Source organism: Leuciscus leuciscus (genome assembly GCF_965113295.1).
Source record: "Leuciscus leuciscus genome assembly, chromosome: 2".
Classification (NCBI taxonomy): domain Eukaryota; kingdom Metazoa; phylum Chordata; class Actinopteri; order Cypriniformes; family Leuciscidae; genus Leuciscus; species Leuciscus leuciscus.
In genome coordinates, this window is record NC_138726.1 from 42,176,736 (window position 1) to 42,197,769 (window position 21,034).

The 21,034-nt window shown below is 37.5% G+C and overlaps 4 protein-coding genes across 6 annotated transcripts; 1 reads left to right on the top strand and 3 right to left on the bottom strand.

Annotated features, from left to right (window-relative positions):
* Positions 1–568: 568 nt before the first annotated feature.
* tradd (tnfrsf1a-associated via death domain) lies at positions 569–4,735 on the bottom strand. Its single transcript, XM_082160268.1, has 6 exons — positions 4,615–4,735; positions 4,081–4,128; positions 3,832–3,985; positions 3,404–3,684; positions 1,293–1,419; positions 569–1,139 (listed from the first exon to the last, which is right to left on the bottom strand). The coding sequence occupies exons 2-6, from the start codon at positions 4,099–4,101 to the stop codon at positions 841–843; spliced, it is 882 nt and encodes a 293-aa protein (XP_082016394.1). The 5' UTR covers positions 4,102–4,128; positions 4,615–4,735; the 3' UTR covers positions 569–840.
* Positions 4,736–4,865: 130 nt separating this feature from the next.
* Positions 4,866–7,769, top strand: fbxl8 (F-box and leucine-rich repeat protein 8). The gene is made up of 2 exons (XM_082160261.1): positions 4,866–5,134; positions 5,848–7,769. The coding sequence occupies exons 1-2, from the start codon at positions 4,998–5,000 to the stop codon at positions 6,812–6,814; spliced, it is 1,104 nt and encodes a 367-aa protein (XP_082016387.1). The 5' UTR covers positions 4,866–4,997; the 3' UTR covers positions 6,815–7,769.
* A 144-nt stretch (positions 7,770–7,913) lies between these two features.
* On the bottom strand, positions 7,914–13,017 carry ogfod1 (2-oxoglutarate and iron-dependent oxygenase domain containing 1). The gene is made up of 13 exons (XM_082160164.1): positions 12,790–13,017; positions 12,484–12,629; positions 12,364–12,410; positions 12,184–12,284; positions 11,970–12,086; positions 11,364–11,455; positions 11,109–11,237; positions 10,880–10,993; positions 9,693–9,772; positions 9,300–9,550; positions 9,102–9,218; positions 8,908–8,966; positions 7,914–8,801 (listed from the first exon to the last, which is right to left on the bottom strand). The coding sequence occupies exons 1-13, from the start codon at positions 12,944–12,946 to the stop codon at positions 8,643–8,645; spliced, it is 1,569 nt and encodes a 522-aa protein (XP_082016290.1). The 5' UTR covers positions 12,947–13,017; the 3' UTR covers positions 7,914–8,642.
* Positions 13,018–13,634: 617 nt separating this feature from the next.
* acd (ACD shelterin complex subunit and telomerase recruitment factor) lies at positions 13,635–20,970 on the bottom strand. 3 transcript variants are annotated; one of them, XM_082160237.1, is made up of 13 exons: positions 20,782–20,970; positions 20,615–20,704; positions 20,226–20,316; positions 19,799–19,878; positions 19,648–19,692; positions 19,497–19,531; positions 19,173–19,324; positions 19,007–19,085; positions 16,716–16,877; positions 16,532–16,639; positions 15,486–15,808; positions 15,298–15,374; positions 13,635–13,919 (listed from the first exon to the last, which is right to left on the bottom strand). In XM_082160237.1, exons 2-13 carry the CDS (start codon positions 20,662–20,664, stop codon positions 13,835–13,837), a joined length of 1,287 nt encoding a protein of 428 aa, XP_082016363.1. In that variant the 5' UTR covers positions 20,665–20,704; positions 20,782–20,970; the 3' UTR covers positions 13,635–13,834. The 3 variants fall into 3 exon arrangements, with proteins under 3 accessions (XP_082016363.1, XP_082016361.1, XP_082016362.1); XM_082160235.1 differs by having other exon boundaries at positions 20,583–20,704; XM_082160236.1 differs by having other exon boundaries at positions 15,473–15,808; positions 20,583–20,704.
* Between the last annotated feature and the right edge of the window lie 64 nt (positions 20,971–21,034).

Genomic DNA, 21,034 nt, shown 5'->3' on the forward strand with positions numbered 1-21,034 from the left:
GTAAGGTTGGTGTTTATTTATAGAACTGCAGAATATTGATTTCAGGATTTAATTTCTAAAAGCAATATACATTCCACAAGGGTTCTTTAATAATGCCTCATCTCATATTTATCCTTCATAGTCTTTTTAAAAAATGAGATCAATATAGTTGACCTATACTCAGAGGACCAGTTTTATAATCAGATTAAGCATGCCTTTGGACTAGAAAGCAGTTGATTTAGAAACATTATTATGAAAGTCATCTATAGTTCAGTAATATCCTTAATATGCATAATAGGAATTTGGTCCTCAGAATTTAATTTTTAAAGTGGTTTCAAGCTCTGCGTTTCCAGTTGTCTTTAATGTATGCCTTATTTCATGTATTGTACCGATAAAAAGTCAATCCATATTAGCTCTGCTGTAGCAACGGTCCTGCTATACTAAGTGCCTTCTAACAATAACACTGCTCCCTTCAATGCTGAGGGCAATTCAAAGTTCTTGAAGTTAAAGTGATGCTGTTTTTAGCATCTTCCGTTTGTTGCTCTTATGCACATAATGACTCTAAGATAAAGATGGAGACAGGACAGTGTGGAGGACAAATCTGGAAACATGCATGAAATATGCATGAAAACCCCTTTATTTAAAATGCATTTCATTTTGAGCAGATGACAGGTGATTGTGAAACAATTTCAAGTAGGAGACAGAAATTATAAGGTCATGAAAAAAAAAAAAAAAAATCACAAAAATGAGAGTGCACACTCTTCAAATGTAGCTATATGTCTTGGTAAAAGTCACACGTACAAAAACAACACACACACCATTCATGCATTCATTCATTCATTCATTCATTCTCTTACAGTCTCAATCTCGTGGCTGAATGCCCAACATGATCTCTGCCATGCTGGTCAATTTGGTCTCCTCTAGTGCACTGATAAGACGGCTCAGTTTGGCACTCCTGCCCTCTGACTGAATGAAACGTCCAAGCAGTTGATAGGCCTGTTCATAAAGCCCTTCCCTCTCGTACTCATAGGCCAGATTGTCGATAGCAGGGCCTTTTAAGGCACGGCAGTTCTTTTGTAAAGCCCGTCCCACTCGTTTCCAATCCCGTCCCACATGAGCAGCAAACCGTTGCTGGTCTGCTGAAGTCAAAGGCCTATCATCTAAGATAGAGATGGAGGAGAAACCAATATTATTTAAAAATATTTGAACATGAAAACTAAACTGTGATCATAGAAATACAAATGTAAAATTTTAAACAAAAGCTATACACTCAGTAATGCATCATCACATACATTTAAATACTTAAAACTCACCAAAAACTCTTTTCTGAAACAGAAAGCAGTTCCTGGGCAGCTCCTGCGTTGGTTGACTGGGAGGACCGTAGCTGTTCTGCAGCTGCTGCTCCAACTGTGTGACCTCATCATCTCGCAAACGCACAGGCTACAAAACATCATCTGTCAATTCAACTAAAAGCACAGTATTCAAAAACATTTTTGAACCATTATGTTTTACATCCATAGAAGGTAAGGCTCCCCCAGCAGCTGTTTAGTTCAATTTAACTTAATTCCACTGGGGGCTTTACAATAAAGAGATATTCTCTCACTGTTTTCATCAGAGCAAGACTGATACTTCAGACTGGTTGAGATACCACCATACTTCTGCTGAAGAAAAAAGATGTTTGCAGACACAAAGTCCATGATGATATCAGGACAGAGAAGGACGGCTTTATAGAGCAATACATGTAATATTCTGCAATATTATTGATTTGACTGCACTGACACTATCGGATGATAACTGGACTGAGCTGGATGATGACATATATTTATAGAGGAACTGAACTCATTCCATAAGTGATGAACTTTACACATTTATTGAACTGAATCAACACTGAACAATGGTACTATTGTCTTTCTAGAGCTGCTTTACAGCAGAACTGAATTCTGTCATTATTTACCTGTTTAACACTGTAACGCTGCTTTGAAAACAAACTGTATGTGCTGTATAAATAAAGGTGACTTGACAATACAAGTAGTCAGAGGCCTTTTGCTTATACCCCTGATGTTAGACCTGACTAGTTTGGGCATAAGATGGCTCATGAGAAGTCACTTTGTCAAAAGTCAAACTGAACTCACTTCAGTGGTGTGTTTTATCTTAGTCTCATTTGTTTGTTTTTTCAGCAACAAACTCTGAAATCTCAGTCTGGCAACAAGCATTTCTGATTTTACATTAGTGAAATGTAAAATAGGGAATGAAAAGGTTTGACAAAACCCTTGTGAATAATTAGCCAAATGTTTACTTGCAGGTGAGCCTGAAAAAATAAAATCAAAGAGCTTCACAATCATAGTTTTGTTCTGACAGGGTTGTAGCCAGGAGAAAAAACAGGCTAAATGCAAATGATAAAAATGCAACCACATAATTGTAGATAGATTGACAGCATAGAAAAATAAATGTGCTTATCGACATTTAAAAAGGAGAAAATGCTTCCCATGCCTTTTGTTGTTGACATCAAGTCCAGCAAGTGAATCCAATTAAACTATACAGCACAAATTAAGCTTGACAGTTCTGAGACATCCGCTTATCCTCAAAAACACTGCAGTGAAGAACATTTAACCATCAATTTAGAAGGCAACTATTTGACTAACTTTTTTTTTAACAACTATAAAACTAACACATTTTTTCTATTCATTTCAACCTATATTTTTGTTGTATTCATGTTAAGAATACATTTCAGTGTTTGATTGCATGTCAATCTGGTTTTATGTTGAATCTCCAGTTGAAATGTCCAGCTGAGAATCACTGCACCAAAATGAAGCTTTTTAGTTGTTTTCACTGTCATTGAAACATAAGATTACAATACTGTTACTTGTAACAATTTAAATTGTTTAACTTGCTGACACTACACAGTTGTTTCCAACACCACATTTACCACACAACAATAGTAAACTGGTTTAAGAACAGTACATACATTTTAACATTCACATGTTATTTAGTATAGAAAACGTGACATGGAGGCAGTGGTTTGAAACATGCTTATATGACCAAATCAACTTATCTTCGATCTATGAACCTGTAGTTTCTTCTCAGAGCTGAAAATGTCAAGAACATGCTCAATTAACATTTCTTATGTGCTGTCATTATTGAAGCAGTGAATTATAGCAATATTAGAGGCCAATAGCTCAATTAATATTTCTTAAGTGCTGTCCTTATTGAAGTTGTGAATTATAGCAATATCAGAGGCTCATAAAGCCCCATCAGTGAGACTGTCCGTGTTTGCATTGAAGAATAAAGTGCATTTTCATATTGTGAATATTTGACGCAGAATGGAAGGTGCACATGCAAGTTTCATGCAATTAGCTGCTCGTAAAAGTAAAGACCGGTACTAAGCTAGTCTGGCGATCAGATCACCATAAACATACACACGTACCTGCGACTGGCGTATGTGATCCAGACAGATCTCTAGGTCTTGAAGGTTTTGGTCCAGTGTATGTATTCCTGCCTTGAGCTGTGTTTCCATGACAACCCCATCAAGAAGAGTAAGAAGACGTGAGGCATGCTGGGACAGAAACTGAGCGAGTGAACCACATGCATAGCTCTCCAAGAACCGCTGACAGGGAGGCACGGACATGAATTTAAGTTCCACCCCAAGGAAGGGATCAGCATCGTGCAGTTTTAGGATTTCGTACCCCTCCAGTCCACCAACAGAATCTGGATAAAAAACAATTAGAATTGTATCATTTGCAACCCAAATACATTGTTAAATCTACTGTATACACAAAACGCCATACTCTTTTAATTCCGGTATAATTTGATTAACTTGATATGCACTTGGTGGCCACTACTATCAACTCTTACCTGTAAGGGTGAGTTTAATAACCTTGAACACACCGAATTTCCCTTGTTCGTTTTTGTAAAGCGATAGAAGGTTGTGTTCTGGACTGCTACACCCCAGGAAGAGTACAGCACACCCTGAAAATTCACGATCATTGGTGTTGCTGTCATTTAACCTCTGCAGATGAAGATGAAATCATTCACACACATTGTTAATTCACATACAACAACAACAACAACAACTGGACAGACACAAAATTAAACACAATGTACCTTAGTGTCTATACTGTCCATCTTCTGATCAATCTCTTGTCTCAAGTCCTGTGAATGTGAACAAACAAATCAGTTTGTAAAAACACACAAAGAAAGAAATTGTGAAAACAAAGCAGAATTCCTTGCAGATCTAATTAGACTAGCACACAAAGAAAAACATTATTTTGTGTTTCCAGCATGTAACCACTTCCTTAAAAGGTTGCGAGCTTGATGGTCGATACTGTTAAATAAATGGGGTCAGACGTTAGTGATTGCTACAGAAATGCGATGCACATGTTTACAGGTAATGTGATGCGTCACATTACAACAAACTTTTAATTATTCATTTAAAAAAAAATAACATTTTTGAGAGGTCAGTGGATAAAACCTATACAAAAGCTCGCTCGCACGTCTCGTGGCTTTTATTTTTTATACATTTTACTGTTCACGTGAACAAAAGTTTAACATAACACAACCCTGCTTAACGTTACCTCCACTTCACATAATAGCGAATATAAAACCTGCGCTTTGTTACATACATTACATGTTACTTACACAACGATTTGGTGAACTTTGTCTGAATGGTAAGGAAGTCTAAACAGGCCTGTAAACATACACGAAGGAACTTTCGAGGTGTCGATGCACTATCTTGGCCGCTAAGACACACCCACTAAAATTTGCAAGGATCTGATTGGCTAAATGTCTCGCACATTCTATGGTGATTGGCTAAAAGCTCAAAATCTGTGTCCACCGCCGTGTTTAACAACGGAACTCGTGACGCAGGAGGAAGTACAGAAGTTTGGGAACGTTTCTCTTTTTTTGCAGTCTGACAGACATGCATGCAGACAGCAAAATCATCTGAGGTGTTTTTTGTTATGGTATCAGATAACCTTTTTGTAAGCGTATTTTAACTGGCGGCTGACTGGGCTCTATTGGGAATGGATCTGCCAGAAGAGATCCTTGCACATATTTTTTCTTTCCTGCCTTTACAGGACAAATGCAACGCATTTACTGTTTGTAAGGCTTGGTCTAATATCATGACACATCCAAGCTCATGGAAAGATACTGAAGTCAGGTAAGAATCCATGAGATACAAGCAAAACCCTCCTAGAGAAACATTTTATTACCAAGATGTTGCACTTTTGTATATTGAGAAACGTAGTGGAGATCTTAATTATATTGCAAGTATCAACTTTGTCTCATGTTTCTCCTAAGAGTTATCAGGAGAAATAATAATACATACAGAGTTGACTTTATAACTAGAAAGACAACCCTAAATTATAAATCTAATTTGATGAGAAATGTTTGAATTTATATAAATTTCTTACTTTTGGTTGTAGACTGATATCTTGGCAAATGAGAGCACAGTGTTGAGATCCTCTGAAATTGTTGGGAAACTAATGTGAGATTTCTGAGGTGTGAGAACATCTGAGAAGCAGGTGACTTAAGTAAAAGTCTAAATTTCTCATAATAATCTCCTTTGCTGTCGAGGAGAAACAATTTAGTGATTAAAGAGAATCGAGATCTCTTGTGATTTTAATTTTTTTTGTGTGTGAATTTTTAAATGATTATTATTCTCCGTGCCCTCATATTTGACCAAAGGTTATATGCTGATAAAAGCATATTATGTCATTAGTGAAGACTTTGTGCCATACACGATTATATTGTCATAGAATTTCGCAACAACTGCAACAACACAAACTTACTGTAATAATAACAAAAAAAATAAACGGCATTAAGAGATAATACTTGCTGTGCTTTGTTTTACATATTTTATCTCTGTCTTAGGTGTGAATCAGGAACCAGTGTCCCTGAAAGATATTCTGCTCTTCTGTCACTGGTCAGAAATTTGAAACTGATAATGAGTCTGACCGATCCAGCCAATCGCAAAACAGCACTGTGGGTGCTGCGGCAGGCGATTGCCAGGGGTGATGGGCGGCTGCAAGGACTTTCCATCTGTTGTGTGGGGAACACACCCCTCTTTTATGCTGGTCAGGACCTGCAGCAAGGCTTAGTGGACATACTGACGAATGGGTCGTCCCTAACCCTGCTTGACCTAAAGGGTGTGCCCTTCACCCTCAGCGACTCCTTCGTCAGGAGCGTTGCCATGCTTTGCCCTGCTCTGCGAAGTCTTTATGTCAACAATCATTCTCTGGTGTGTGGCGTCAACGCGGAGACCCTAAGGCAAGTGCTGAAGTCCTGCCGGTCACTCAATATTCTTGGAGTTTTTCAGGCTAGTCTATCACAAGACGTCTTTAAAGATCTCATGTTGCCAGAACGACCAGCATTAAAGAAACTAGAGCTCCGTTGCGAACGCTCACTCAAATACACCTTGCCTCTCTGTGACCAGATATGGTTAGAATTAAAACTGAGACATCCACGTCTCTGGGTGGAACTTGAGCTGGACCACACCCTACCCGAATTGCACGTCCCAGGGGTACTGCAGCCCAGCATCCCTGTTCGGTGTCTTCGGCTGCTTACTTGGACATTGCTGTTGAATGAGGTTCGGATAGTCGGGCAGAGCTACGCAACCACGCTAGAGTTTCTGGAGCTGCAGACGACTGCGTCTTCTGAACTAAACTATGTGTTGATAGCTTTAGCAAAGCAATGCATCAAGCTCCAAGAGGTTCACTGTTATTGTGTGGTCTCACAAGAAGTGATCACAGCATTCATCACAAACTGTCCAAATCTCTACAGATACACACTCAAAACACACAAAGAGCCTCACCCCTGGACCTGTACAAAACTAAAGTAATGCTCTCAAGCACTCTTTGCATATGATTAGATAATGTAATTCACACACTAAGCACTATGTACTCTACTGGCTTGTGTATGATTTTTACAAGGTTCTTTTGTCAAAAGTATAATACCAATAATATAATAATTCTGTCATCATTTACTCATTCCAAACTGAAATCATGTGCATTTTTCAATTAAACTGCACTCAAATATAACTTATGAAATTGTTTGTATTAAAATAATAAAAAAAAGAACAATTGCTTACCACAGCTATGCGGATGACACACAGATCTACTTAGCCCTATCGCCTAACGATTACAGCCCCATTGACTCCCTGTGCCGATGCATTGATGAAGTCAACAGTTGGATGTGTCAAAACTTTCTTCAGTTAAACAAAGACAAAACTGAAGTCATTGCGTTTGGAAACAAAGATGAAGTTCTCAAGGTGAACGCAGACCTTCACTCTAGGGGTCAAACAACTAAACATCAAGTCAGGAATCTTGGTGTGAGTCAGACCTTAGTTTCAGTAGTCATGTCAAAGCAATAACTAAATCAGCAAACTATCACCTGAAAAATATTTCAAGAATTAGATGCTTTGTTTCCAGTCAAGACTTACAAAAACTTGTTCATGCTTTCATCACCAGCAGGGTGGATTATTGTAATGGACTCCTCACTGGCCTTCCCAAAAAGACCATAAGACAGTTGCAGCTCATACAGAACGCTGCCGCCAGGATTCTGAGCAGAACCAGGAAATATGAAAATATCACAACAGTCCTCAGGTCTTTACACTGGCTCCCAGTTAGATTTAGGATTGATTTTAAAGTATTATTACTGGTATATAAATCATTCAATGGCCTAGGACCTCAATACATTGCAGATATGCTCACTGAATATAAACCCAACAGATCACTCAGATCATTAGGATCATATCAGCTAGAAATACCAAGGGTTCACTCAAAGCAAGGAGTCTGCTTTTAGCTACTATGCCTGAGCTTCCAGAAGAGATCAGATGTGCTCCTACTGTAGTCACATTCAAATCCAGACTCAAAACACGTTTAGCTGTGCATTTACTGAATGAGCACTCAGCCACTGTTCATCCGACTGTTTGTACTGTATTTTATTTTTTATTCTAAACTGTTTTAATTATTCTTATTTCTTTTGATTATTTTAATTTATTCTATGTAAAGCACTTTGAATTACCATTGTGTAGGAAATGTGTTATATAAATAAACTTGCCTTGCCTTAAAAGGGTATTACACCCAAAAATATTATAATTCTGTCATCATTTATTCACCCTCATGTCATTCCAAACTTGTACACACAAAAGAAGATATTTTGACATTGAAGCCCGTTGACTTCACTTGTATGGACAAAAAAACAATGAGACATTTCTCAAAATATGTTCCACAGAAGAGAGTAAGGCATACATGAGGAATGAGAGTGAGTTTTCTTTTTGGTAAACTATCTCTAAATTGGAAAAGAATGAAAAAGGAAACTAATGTTTTAGACTTTTGGAACTTGCTCGTTATAGTATAACAAAATGGGCACAATCAAATGAACACAAATGTCATAATTCAAATGTTTTTTTATTAAACATTTATTGACATTAAAGCACAGTTGCTCTTTCAACAACTAAATAATTACATTTCATTTTGAGCATCAAATGTAACAGAATTTTTGTAGTTGGGATTGAAATACTTGCACATTCAAAAATGAATGTGCCTCTTGAATACCAAATTCATATCTGTGTATATTGAACTCAAATTGATCTGAAATGTATAGCCAATGCACTTTGCTTTCACAACTCATATTCAATCAGTCAGCCAGTCAAACATTTTCTCTCATCATTCATAGTAGTTAAAAGAGAAGTCATAGAAAGCTGTGGTATTCTGGGAAGAAAGGTGGCTGGAGCTGTTATTATTGATATGCTTGATGAACTTGAGGGTGTCTTTGTCTCTGTATACCAGAGCGAGGGAGTTATCTTCAGGATACACTGTGAGGAGCTAAAGAAAAATCAGTGTCAACAGAATAAATCATCTGCACAAGTCCTGCTGGATCTACATAAATTATAACAACAAATTGCTCAAATGAAAACAAACTGACACTTACCTCCTCATCTTCACCATGTGCAATATAGGATGTAAATCCCCCAAACTCCGACTTCCACCCTGAAAAAACAGACTGATTTCTGACTCATGCTTTTTTTACTTCAGTCTTTTTAATACAATTCTGATCTCAATCACAACTGAATCATACTGAAGACACTAATAGTAAAGACGCACATACATGTCAAGATTACGTACCTGCACAGCCCAAGTGAAGCTGCAGATCCAATGCATACTCTCTTTTGACACAGTCATGTAACAATGTATAGTCCCCATGTGCCCAGCGACGCAGTTCTCCTACACAAGTAGGCGGTCCTGCATGAATACAACACATGTAAATCACTGTAGATGTAAAAATTGATCTTTGCAGAAACAACACATGCACACGCTGATCACCTTTGTCTTTCTTCTCAGCTGACGAAGAATCGGCATCAGCACTGGAACCCCCTGCTTGTGTATTTTCATCTCCATCTCTGTTTTCTGTCTCGCTCTTTCCATCTTCACTCTCATCCTCATTGATGCACAGATAGTGTAGACTGAGGCCGGTCAGGTTGGATAAGAGGATGAAGAACGGCTCAGAGGAGAGGAGTTCCCAGCACTCCTGTACACAAGTTGGGAAGCTCTGCATAACAGCACAGCCATAACACCTAAACACAGTGACAGTCATTAGTATACAGGCATATAAACAAATCACATGACACTTACCACCAGAAAATAAAACATGCAGAGACAGGAAGAAATTAATAGTTGAAATATTATCACACAAAAGACGGGTGGGTTGGATCTCACCTCTTATTGGGCCGTCCCCTCCTCTCCCACCGGATTTCAGATGACTGCAATGCACTGCGCACCTGCCTCAGTTTCTCCTCCTGAATTCAGGATATTAGCATTATAGATACATGCAAGTGTGTGGAAATATGTAACAGTTTCCGATAAAGACCGATATTCATTAATATGAACAGAGTTTACTATAAGATTCAATTTGCTTGCATTAGTTGATGCCTTTAGTGTCTTAAACTAACAATAAACAACAACATTTACTAATCTAGATTCATGTTCATACTTGTATAATTTATATAAATAAATGTTAAAGTTGCAATGTAACAGAAGTAGAGGCAGATCCTCTGTATTGTGACGTACATCAGAGTGAAAAATTATAGGGGGGGAAAATGAAGGGCTTGGTTCAATCCATTGGTTGTTGATTGGACGGAGGCAGCTCTAAATGCAAGCTTGCGGTCGGTCGTAAGAAAGAGGCGCATTTATTTTTGGACTAAATAATGGAAACCAAACCTCGGCATATACGTGGAATGAGGTCAAATTTTTTTTTTTTTTTTAAACGGATGTATGGATGAATAACTCACCGTAAGACCAATAACATGCATTTAGAAAATAGATGAATTTCCATTTCATGTTGACAAAAAAAAAAAAAAAAAAAAAAATTAACATTAACTTAAATTTAAAAATGCTAATGTTAACAACTTGAACTCGAATTGTGAAGTGTTACCATTAACGGATATGAAAAATAGTAGCATTTTCATTGTAATTTAGATCCATCTCTATTGGTATTGTCCATATGGCACAATATAAGAATATTCTTCCATGCAGTGTCTGCAAATGTGACTCTTACATGTGCAAAATTATAAATAAATAACTTAAACACTTAATTATTTAAAACTTACTTGCCTACATGCCTCTAGTGGGATGTCACTAAAATTCACATCTACAGGAATTTCTCATTTCCATCAATTATACATAGACCTCCACAACAGCACAGACAAAAAGGGTCTTATAAAAGCCTCTTCTGTCACAGTTTATTTAAAAGTGTATATATATACATACACAAACACACAATTCCTAACCATGTACCAGTGCATAGCCATTGACTGATGTACATTTGTATGTGTACTACTGTTCATTGAATATAACTGAACATTTTTGTGTAATTAATAATTATGATGATGATGATGATGACTAACCTGTAAGAAACTAGGCAAGCAAATCTCTGAATTATCTTCGAATTCCTGCTGTACCCGAGCCTGATAGCGTGGATCCAGGTACATCTCATTCACCCACTCAAATAGCAAACTCTCCTATAACACATAAACACAATGTGCTTCAGACAGAGGATATATAAGTTGAGTGAGTGAGTCTTGGTCATTTGGCCATGTCACACAACAAAAACACTGTCACGCTAACTTGACTTACATCTCTGGGGATATGAGTATGACGGGGAACTGGGGGTTCAATGTAGCGTGAGGGCCTTGGAAGGGAAGGGCCATGAAACCATCCACTCAGAGATAAACGGCACTTCTCCTCAGAAAGAACCTCTGCCACCTAAGCTTGCAGATCATTTCATTAAAAAATCATTTATGTAAATCATTAATGAAGACATTCAATCAAAATATTAATAAATACTATAATAGTATAACAAAAAAACTAAATTAACATGGTTCTGCTTACCTGATGGAAGGAGATGGGGGACACTTCAAAAAACACCAGAGAGTTCCAGCAAGGAAGCAGAGACTTGACAACAGTCACTGGCTGACAGTGTTCTGTGAAATATACACAATAATAATTAGTAAACAAACAAAAAATTTACTAAATTGACATTGTCCCCATGCAAGATTATGCAATATTTTAAGCTGAATAATAAATTTTTTTTTTACTGCAAATCATTCTTACTCAGTATTACAAATATCAAAAAATTAAATCAAGATCCATTTACTTGAGAAGCAAAATGACTATTTTCTGAAGATCAAAATTAAGTGAGTTTATGCTTAAAAAGTGGGGTCAGAAAAATAACTTAATTCGGCGGGAAACCAAGATTATTTTTCTTACCTCACTGACAGTTTTTTTCTTCTCGTTTTAAGCATAAACTCACCTAATTTTGATAAGTTTGATCAAATTTTTTAAGAAACTTTTCATCTCAAGGAATTATGTCTTGATTTAAGAATCTTTAGATATTTCTACTGGAAAACAAGACAAAAAACTGAGTAAGAAAATAATTTTTTATGCAGTGTGGGGGTAAAATGACACTATTTTTGCTTCTTTTTTTTAATCACACACCATCAGTGCTGAACAGGTCCAGTTTCCCTCCATCGTTCACGTCCCAGGGAGGAACAAGATAGAGGATAAATGCAACTCTTCGTCCCTCCAGCTCATCATCGTGACACAGCAAAACATCTACAAAAAGAGCAGGGAGAGAGAGACGTCAAGAAACCACACATCATCTCCACGTCTACACTCCAGTGATTGGTTGAGAAGTTGTTAGATGGTTTACCCGTATGCTCGTACTTGGCACAGGACATATCAACAGTCGCCTCCAGATCCACTTGCAGCACCTCCGACAACCACTCACGAAACTCCCCAAAAATCACAGACCTGAGATCCCAACAAACAACACATGAGTAAAATTCTTACAGAAACTCTTACACAGAAGCCCACTTGAACTCTGACGCACCTTATTTGCGAGACATGATGTTCTTTTCTCTCTCTCAGATCATCTGACTGCAGAAGAAACAGACTTCAGTCCTTGACCATCAGCTTCTTTAAAAAATATAAGTATGAATCAGACTGATACCTGTTGAAACTTGTACAAGTCATTTGACTTGCTGTTGAAATTCAGCTGCAGAAGCTCTGCCCGCAGACTCTCCACGAAGCTCTCATTCTGCAGGAAATGAGTGATCTGACAGTGAGGGAAGGGCTCACAATCCAGGTGAATATTACCTGGACAGAGACCAGAGAAAGGAGGGATTCACAGACATGACAAATAGACAAACCAGTTTGCTTTACCTCTAAAAAGCAAATGGATTCTGTTCACAGTAACTATATAAATGACTGTTGAAGTAATGTAAGCTCAATGTGTCACGTGGGTGGGCATGCATACCATTAGAGTAGCTCTCTTTCCTCTGCCATGAGTCTGTCATGCATTTCTGGACAGCTTGATCCCTCATATCCGAGTTAATTACCGCCAGTTCACCTCGTTTCTCTTTCTTATTCTTTTTACCCGTTTCGGAATCATTCTGTCGTTTTTTAGGTGACATGACAAGACCATGAGGGAAATAAACACAGGGGGACTTTTGTTTTCTTTTCCTTTGCTCTTCTTCGTGCGGATTCAGTCAGAGACGCTTTTGGGTCGTTACTGCCCCTCAGGTCAGCTGTGGAACAGGTTCCTCTGGAATTATCATGTCCAAAAAACGATCTATGTATACAAGTTTTTCGTTTTTAATACCGTTGACTACCAAAAATTGTATTCAATGTTTATTCATGTCTTTATAACAATGAAAACACTTAAAAATAAGTCATAATAATAAGGGCATGTTTGACTACCTGTGACATACTTACATTTTCTTTTCCAGTTTTCAGTCACATTGATTCACCATTACTATCACAGATGTTGGTTGTGCATATTCATGAATCCTTTTTGTGTAATGACATTTATTTGTAATAACAAATAATGGTCACAAATATGACCAACAGGTCATCTTTTTTAGATGTATAATTTAGTATTAACCTCCAACATTGTGTAAAACAAATCACAATCCTTATTTTATTTAGCAATTTTGTGTCTTTTGTTTTGGCAGCAGGCCCACCATTAATTTCTTTTTGACAAATCTGTCACAAAGTTTCAGCTTGGTAAAAGGCATTAAGACCATGGCTTAAAAGAGATAAACATGGTTACATAAGTAAAATTGTGATTAAATTATACAAACTGTGACACAGGTCATCATAGTATTTGAATATTAACATTTATTACAATTGACACCACTGAATTCACTTACACTTGGACAGAAGCATACATTGACAAAGGGTTTTATGGGGGAAAATCTTTTTTAATTTTTTATTACATCCAATATTTAAATACTAAAAAAAACTGTTTTGTACAACAAAAAGAAACTAGCATTGTGTCATTTGAGGTAACAGGTAATTGCTTATGAACCAGCTTTAGCGTTGACATCTGCACAGTCAGATGTCCCCAGATAACGCACCGCCCACTGTATGAGATGCCCTGGGATCCTAGACACACACACACACACACACACACACACACACACACACACACACACACACACACACACACACACACACACACACACACACACACACACACACACACACACACACACACACACACACACACACACACACACACACACACACACACACACACACACACACACACACACACACCAAGAACCAACAAATAGATCTTAGATCAAAAGGGTAACAGTGCTTACGAAAAAGCTGAAATATTACATAGGTGGTTTGGTTTTACTCCGTACTGCTGAAACCGCTGTCTAGCTAATGCTCAGTTCAGATTTCCTACAGGTGCACTGGAGGTCAAAACTGTTTCCTCCAATGTTGATCTAAAGGCATATACTTTTAGATCAAATACTTAAGGCATTAAAATAGTAAAATTGTGAAATGTTGTTAAAATTTAAAATGAACTATTTTCAATTTTAATATGTTCTAAAATGTAATTTATTGCTGTGATGGCAAAGCTGAATTTTAGCAGCCATTACTTCAGTCTTCATTGTCACATGATCCTTCAGAAATCATGTATATCAATCATATATATATTTTAAAAAATAGGAAGTGATGGGTGTCAGATCCGTGGCAAGTCTTAAAGTGTGTCATTAACATTAATCAAAGAGCAAAAGACAAAAAAAATTAAATAAATCACTCACTGCTCTTGACGATATAACTTTTGTAGCTTTAATAAGGATTAATCAATATTCAATTTATAATTTATGTAGTTATAATTTATGCTGTGCAGTGTTTGATCATTCAATTTCTGTTAGACCTACATGAAAATCTTTAAACATTGTTTACAAGGTCAAAAACAATGTGATATTTATTACAATGGGTTTATGTGAAGATTGTTTTAAGTTCACTTAAATTTAAAATTGTTATATTTTTTAAAGCCTATTGAATGTTAAAATTGATAGCTTTCAATTATACTGTAATGTTGAATGGCAATAATTAATGGCTAAAATTGAGAAACAAATCCATTTACTAGAGATATCAGTATCAGTGATACTGGCCTTTATTCAGAGTGCTTCGTAAAAATATGCCATTAAACACATTTTTTAAATATACTGTCTTTATGTTTTTTCTGCATTATTTTGGAGATTCAATGTGAAAGGGTTCAAATATAAAAATATATGAAAAACTTTAGTGTTAGGTGCGATTAATTGCAGAAAAATGTGCGAAGTTATTTTTATATAAATTAATATTACATTTTTAATCGATTAACAACATACATACATTTTTATATATATACACACACACTTTTTAATTTTTTTACTGTACTACACTACAAGACAAAGTCCTTAGATCATTGCCCATCACATAAAAACCATATTATAATCATTATGTCTCAGGTCACACTCACTGGAAATGGGCGAGGGCTGTGGTAACCTGAGGCTGTGGACAATACAAATAGGAAAAAGGCGTTCCATCCGAGTGCACCTGAAACAGGGAAGTTGGGACAATGTAGCAACATTTCTAATGCAATACACAGCATTAATCATATATTATGCAAGAATACAGCAAAATATAATTAATACCATTTCCACTCACTTTGGTGGCTGGAGACGCTGAGGGGTTTTGGCTGGCGTCTGGAGACACTAGGGGCCTCTGTTCAGAGGGTGGGGCTGTATTGTGGACAAGCCACGAGGGAGGACTCGCCACACGTTCTCTGTCATGCTCCTGACTGGGGTCTCTGATAGACGTACCACTCGAGAGGGATGGACTAAACTGGGTCGGCTTGGGTCTCTGACTGAGCGTAATGCCGTCTACCGACATCCCTCCTGAGTTCTGCTTCGAGAACTGGTTTTGGGTGCTTGTTGCTATAGGCAACGAGGGGACTTCCTTTAAAAGCGATTGACTTTCCAGCTCTGGGTCTGTATCAGCACAAAAATAAGTTAAGTTAAACATAATTGTCCATTCTGTTTGTCACAGAGCAGAAATGACACTGGTATTATCCATAAATACATCCACATAAATGTACACATTAACACAAAAATAGAATTGAATAAAATTAACTACATAATTCCTTGACAAGCACCACGAAATCAAAATTGACAATTCTTTTTTTATGGAATATTGCAGTATTTATTATAAATTATTTATCCCAAGCACATCTCATGTGCTCAAATAATCTTTAAACAAAAATAACTTTGTCCCCTTACGCAGCGTCATCTCTTCTCTGATGACGAGGGCGGGACAACCTGTCACTCACATGAGATCACAGCAATAGTAAAACACAATGATCCAATCAATTCCCGTTGGACGAAATCAAGTCCCGCCCTACACTCAGATATTTGTCACAATAGGTAAAAAAAAGATGATCACAACTTCCATTTCATGCTGACTTTAATTTTAAAAAAATAGTGCAGTTTAAAATAAATCGCTGCCACTGGAACAATGCCCAGATGGAAGGATTTCAAAGGTAGAATGAAGGCAATGAGTATGATTTTACATACCGCAAGTGCCATAAAAAAATAAGTCCTGGAGTGCATGTTGTTTACGTTCAGTGATATTATCGGCCTGGTTAGTTATTTCACAATTAAAATGATGTCCTGTTATTCTGTGTATGTTAAACATTTGCATAAAGAGGAAATTACCATTTGAGTCTGAAGTGGAACATCTACCTAACAGAGCTGGCTCTTGTGTGTACATATCCCATGGGCTCTCTCCATCCCCAGACAGCTCCCCTGTACCACACAAAACCTCTGGGAGAAGGAGGGATGAGTTTAATAACACATCATCTACCTAGAACAGCACTGACTTTCTTTTGTAAAATCTCACCTGGTCTTGTGTGTATCAGAGTAGACTGTCCTTCATCTGGACATGAGCCAATTATATTGTCCTGAGTGGCCACTGTTTGGTTTGCAATCGATGTGCTGGTTGGATGCGATTCTTCAGGGGGCGGGGCCAAGCCATTTGGTGTCTCACTCTCACTACCTTCACCTGCGACAAAAACACATATGCATAGTGCGCCACATGCATGGTAAAATCTGGTCGAATGCCCAAAGGGTTGTCATGAAAAAAAGCAATTAATGACCGTGTTGAATGGAACTATCTTTTTCAAGTCTTAGGAAAATTCAGATTTGGCCCTACATTTGTCTCTTGGATTAACATTTTATATGCGGCCCCTAAAGCTTCTGTACGTACTAATAATGTTCTTTCAGAGTATTTCAAACTAGACAGGGTTGTCCCCTTTCTCCCTTGTTATTTGCCATAGCCATTGAACCCCTTGCAATTGCCCTACGGTCCAGTGCACAGGTTTCTGTAAAAGTGAACTGTTCCCATTGACCTTATCTTCCCTTCAGATTTCAGATTTTCAATTCAAGGTTGTCAGAAATCGTTTTAAATACCTGGGGATTCAGGTGACCCGTAAATACTATGACCTGTTCAAAGCCAACATTAGTCCTCTCTATAATCATGTTAAGTCTCTCTTCATGTCCTGGAAATGTCTCCCTCTTTCTTTGATAGGAAGGGTGAACATCATCAAAATGAATGTACTTCCTACATTTTTAAATCTTTTCCAGTGCCTTCCTATATTTATTCCAAAATCCTTTTTCACAGTTTTGCAACAGAATATTTCTTCTTTCATATGGAATAAGTCAAAACTAATTAATCAAAGTCATCTTATGAAACCAAAGTGTTTGGGTGGCCTGGTTCTGCCAAATTTTCAAACCTATATTATTGGGCAGCAAACATTAGGAATCTGTTATATTGGGTGCAACAGGATTTGCAATTAAAGAAGTCTCAGTGGGTACTATTGGAAGTTTAACATCCTTATTTTGTGTACAAATTCCCTTTAAGCATACCACTTTAGTTTAAAGAAAACCCAGTTGTTAAACATTCATTAAGGATTTGGTCTCAATTAGGTTTAGCATTAGACCTTAAAGACCCTTGTACTATAGCACCTGTTTTTTGCAATATATCATTTCCACCCTCTTTGATGGATGGGGCTTTTAATATTTGGAGGGAACATGGCCTATCTACAGTTGATCAACTATACATAGATAACAATTTTGCATCCGTTACGCAACTTCAAGAAAAATTTGATCAACCCAGCTCCCATCTATTTAGATACTTTCAGATATGTAACTTTATTCGTAAGCAGTTTTCGTACTTTCCCTTTTTGCCAACTAAAAATATACTTGATGATATATTAGACCTTCATACATCTTTTGAAAGGGGTTATTTCTCAAATCTTTACTATAATCAATACAAAATGCGTCCACTGAAGGCGCTCTGGGAGGAGGAACTGAATTTGACGCTGGAGGAAAATATTTGGGATCTAATTCTTGCCCAAATACACTCATCATCTATAAATGCTAGGCACACCCTCATTCAATTCAAGGTAGTGCACAGAGGTCATGGGTCTAGAACTAAATTAAACAAAATATTCCTTGATCTCGACCCAACCTGCCTTCACTGCACAACTGAACCAGCCACGTTATCACATTCTTTCTGGTCTTGTCTGAAACTGTCTGATTTTTGGTGGAAAGTCTTCAGGTGCTTTTGTGTTATTTTTTCTTAACCCATAGACCCCAACCCCTTAACAATATTGTTTGGTATCTTGCCAGAATCTGTTCATTTAAACACATTGCAGGCTGACATTGTAGCCTTTGCAACTCTACTGGCTAGGCGACCTCCTTACCGCCATTGTGTTTTTAACCTTTTGTATGCTCTCAAATGGTAAAAGATTCAGTTCGCAATGAAACAAAAGCCAAAACTTCTCCTGAAAGTCTGGAGCCATTTTCTGGATTATTTTAAGGAGCCAACAACCACTTAATTTTTACTAATTAATTATATGTTTTACTTAATTTATTATTATTATTATTATTATAAAACATATTTAATTCCTATTTGATTTTACTTTTATGTTTTTTTTGTTTTGTGTGAATAACTATAGTTGCCTGCTGTTTTCTTTTCTTAATCTGAATTAATGTATGTTATATGTATATATGTATCTATATTATTTATACCATATTACACGTTATTGTTACTTTCTGTCAGACCTAAGATGAACCAAATAAAAAGGGGGGGAAAAAAGAAAAAAGCAATTAATTAGGAGCAGACAGTACTGGGATCAGCTGTTATCAGCTCCCTCTGTTCCTCCGGGATGAGAAGAAAAGGCACAGGGACAATGAACTGCTCCTGTCCCTGGAAAAAACACACACACACATGCAATGAAAATTTGTCTGGTCAACAGCTGGTGCCTTTAAGTTGCCAAGGAGGAAGCAGCCTTACCCTCCAGTGAAGCCTCTCTCGGTGCCAGTGAGTTGGTGTCGCCACACTTGGACAATATGTTGCAGACATGGTTATTTTCTCCGTTGCATCATTCAGAATATTTATTATAATGTCATTGTGCCACACCTCCAATAGAGACGAGAGCGAGACCCCTGGGAAATTAGGAACATAATGCACATCTTTATCGTTTCTGTGAAGCAGCATGTGTTTTCTTTATAAATGATATTAAGAATCCAAATTACAGGCATTTACAGTTCAGTGCAAGAGGTGTGTGTATGCAAGCTATTCGAAGAAAGACAAAGAGAAATAGTGTTTGACACCTACCAGAGGATGAACTTACAGAACCCTCCCTGTGGGATCTGACAGAGAGCAATACAATTAACACTAGCTGTTAAACACATAATCTTAAAAACACACCGCAGTTCTGTGTATCATGTACGTGTCCACGCATGCTGTATAAATAAGGTCAACACACCTCCAAGTCTTTATGATCTGATCTCTGACTGATGGTAGAGTTGTACTGAAAGATAATGAAAAACGAATAGAAATGAACAATAGTTAAATAAATGACAATGAGTGCAGTTAGGACACATCATTGCACATGCTTAGAGAGATCAGTGACTTGCCAGCTAGGGGGTTGTTGGCGCTTTGAAGCGATGCATATGGTGTTCATTTGATTGACTTTCAAGTAAAACTGGCAAGATGCCTAAAAAAAACAAAAAGAGGAAACAAGTAAACATCTAATACATAAAGATTTCTGATTTCTTTGTTTGGAAGCAACAAGCCAACAACATTCAAATAAACTCTACATTTGGTAGCATCAGTTGTTGTTTTAATGTGCTTTATTCATTCATATTTAATATTGCATTAATTTACATGACTTTTCTAGACCGGCCATGAATTAATATTATAGGCCGTGTTTATGCATTATGTATCAGTATATCCCTGCTGTTTCTCTATCCAAGAACTGCATGGCCTGGAGCATGCCAAAGCATCAGCACTCAAAAGGAAAATGTTTAGAGGTTGGATCCAAAAGATGGACATATAACATACCAGATCAGGGTTCATGTCGAAGTTCAGCTCAAAGCTGCGTACATATACAATAGCATTGTTCAGGCATGTAAAGGTCTCCATCTCCTCCAAGCTGAAGAAAGAATGACAGTCATTTTTTTATTTGGATTTAATTACTATCATTACACTGAGACTTAAAGCAGTGTCTGCTTATCTCTAATATTCACTTATGCATTTACAAAAATTCAAGGCAACAGTTACTATGCTACAGGCAGAAGATCGGAGCCCTAAACTTGAGCTTATTTCAGCATGATTTTCACTGGTTGATGAGTAGGATAAAAACAGGGGCTCAGGTGTGTAGTGAGTGGTGTCATAACAGAGGATTAATAGGTCCCTCACTCCTGCAGACGCTCCCATGCGGCTTCGCTCACCACAGCGGGAATGACAGCGCTCCCATCGGACATGAACAGCATACAGGCATCTGTGTGCTCCGTCCGCTGCGAGTCTGTTAAATCACACACCTAACCAACACACACCCGCACTTTAGTACTGACACGACATTCCACATATGTGATGGCCCATAAAAAAAACTACTTACGCCGACAACGTTTGCTTTTACCGTCGTTTCACACTGGTTTTGGCCGTAGTTTTGGATGAGTTTCTCGATCCACGGCTCCAGCTCCGCCATTCGGCGACGTTTTATCTTTGGTGGATTCATTGCTAAACTCGTGTATCTGTAACTGTCCAAAAGTGTAAATGTAATAAAAGAATTCAAACGATTAAACTCTTCGCGCCCCCTTATTGAACATTGACACTTTATTTTCGTTCCGTGTAGAAAATTAGACCAGGCG

What these genes read in the sequence shown, in the direction of transcription:
- tradd (XM_082160268.1), bottom strand. Translation starts at nt 4,101, where the DNA reads ATGGACAGTATAGACACTAAG. An exon ending in ATCACATACGCCAGTCGCAG is followed by an intron (nt 1,420 to 3,403) that starts GTACGTGTGTAT and finishes GATGTTTTGTAG; the next exon opens with CCTGTGCGTTTGCGAGATGA. An exon ending in GTTTCAGAAAAGAGTTTTTG is followed by an intron (nt 1,140 to 1,292) that starts GTGAGTTTTAAG and finishes TCTCTATCTTAG; the next exon opens with ATGATAGGCCTTTGACTTCA.
- fbxl8 (XM_082160261.1), top strand. Translation starts at nt 4,998, where the DNA reads ATGGATCTGCCAGAAGAGATCCTTGCACATATTTTTTCTTTCCTGCCT. An exon ending in TGGAAAGATACTGAAGTCAG is followed by an intron (nt 5,135 to 5,847) that starts GTAAGAATCCAT and finishes TCTCTGTCTTAG; the next exon opens with GTGTGAATCAGGAACCAGTG.
- ogfod1 (XM_082160164.1), bottom strand. Translation starts at nt 12,946, where the DNA reads ATGTCACCTAAAAAACGACAGAATGATTCCGAAACGGGTAAAAAGAAT. An exon ending in CATCATGTCTCGCAAATAAG is followed by an intron (nt 12,285 to 12,363) that starts GTGCGTCAGAGT and finishes TTGGGATCTCAG; the next exon opens with GTCTGTGATTTTTGGGGAGT. An exon ending in GCTTCACTTGGGCTGTGCAG is followed by an intron (nt 8,967 to 9,101) that starts GTACGTAATCTT and finishes CTGTTTTTTCAG; the next exon opens with GGTGGAAGTCGGAGTTTGGG.
- acd (XM_082160235.1), bottom strand. Translation starts at nt 20,901, where the DNA reads ATGAATCCACCAAAGATAAAACGTCGCCGAATGGCGGAGCTGGAGCCG. An exon ending in CAGATCATAAAGACTTGGAG is followed by an intron (nt 19,532 to 19,647) that starts GTGTGTTGACCT and finishes GCTCTCTGTCAG; the next exon opens with ATCCCACAGGGAGGGTTCTG. An exon ending in TCTGATACACACAAGACCAG is followed by an intron (nt 16,640 to 16,715) that starts GTGAGATTTTAC and finishes TCCTTCTCCCAG; the next exon opens with AGGTTTTGTGTGGTACAGGG.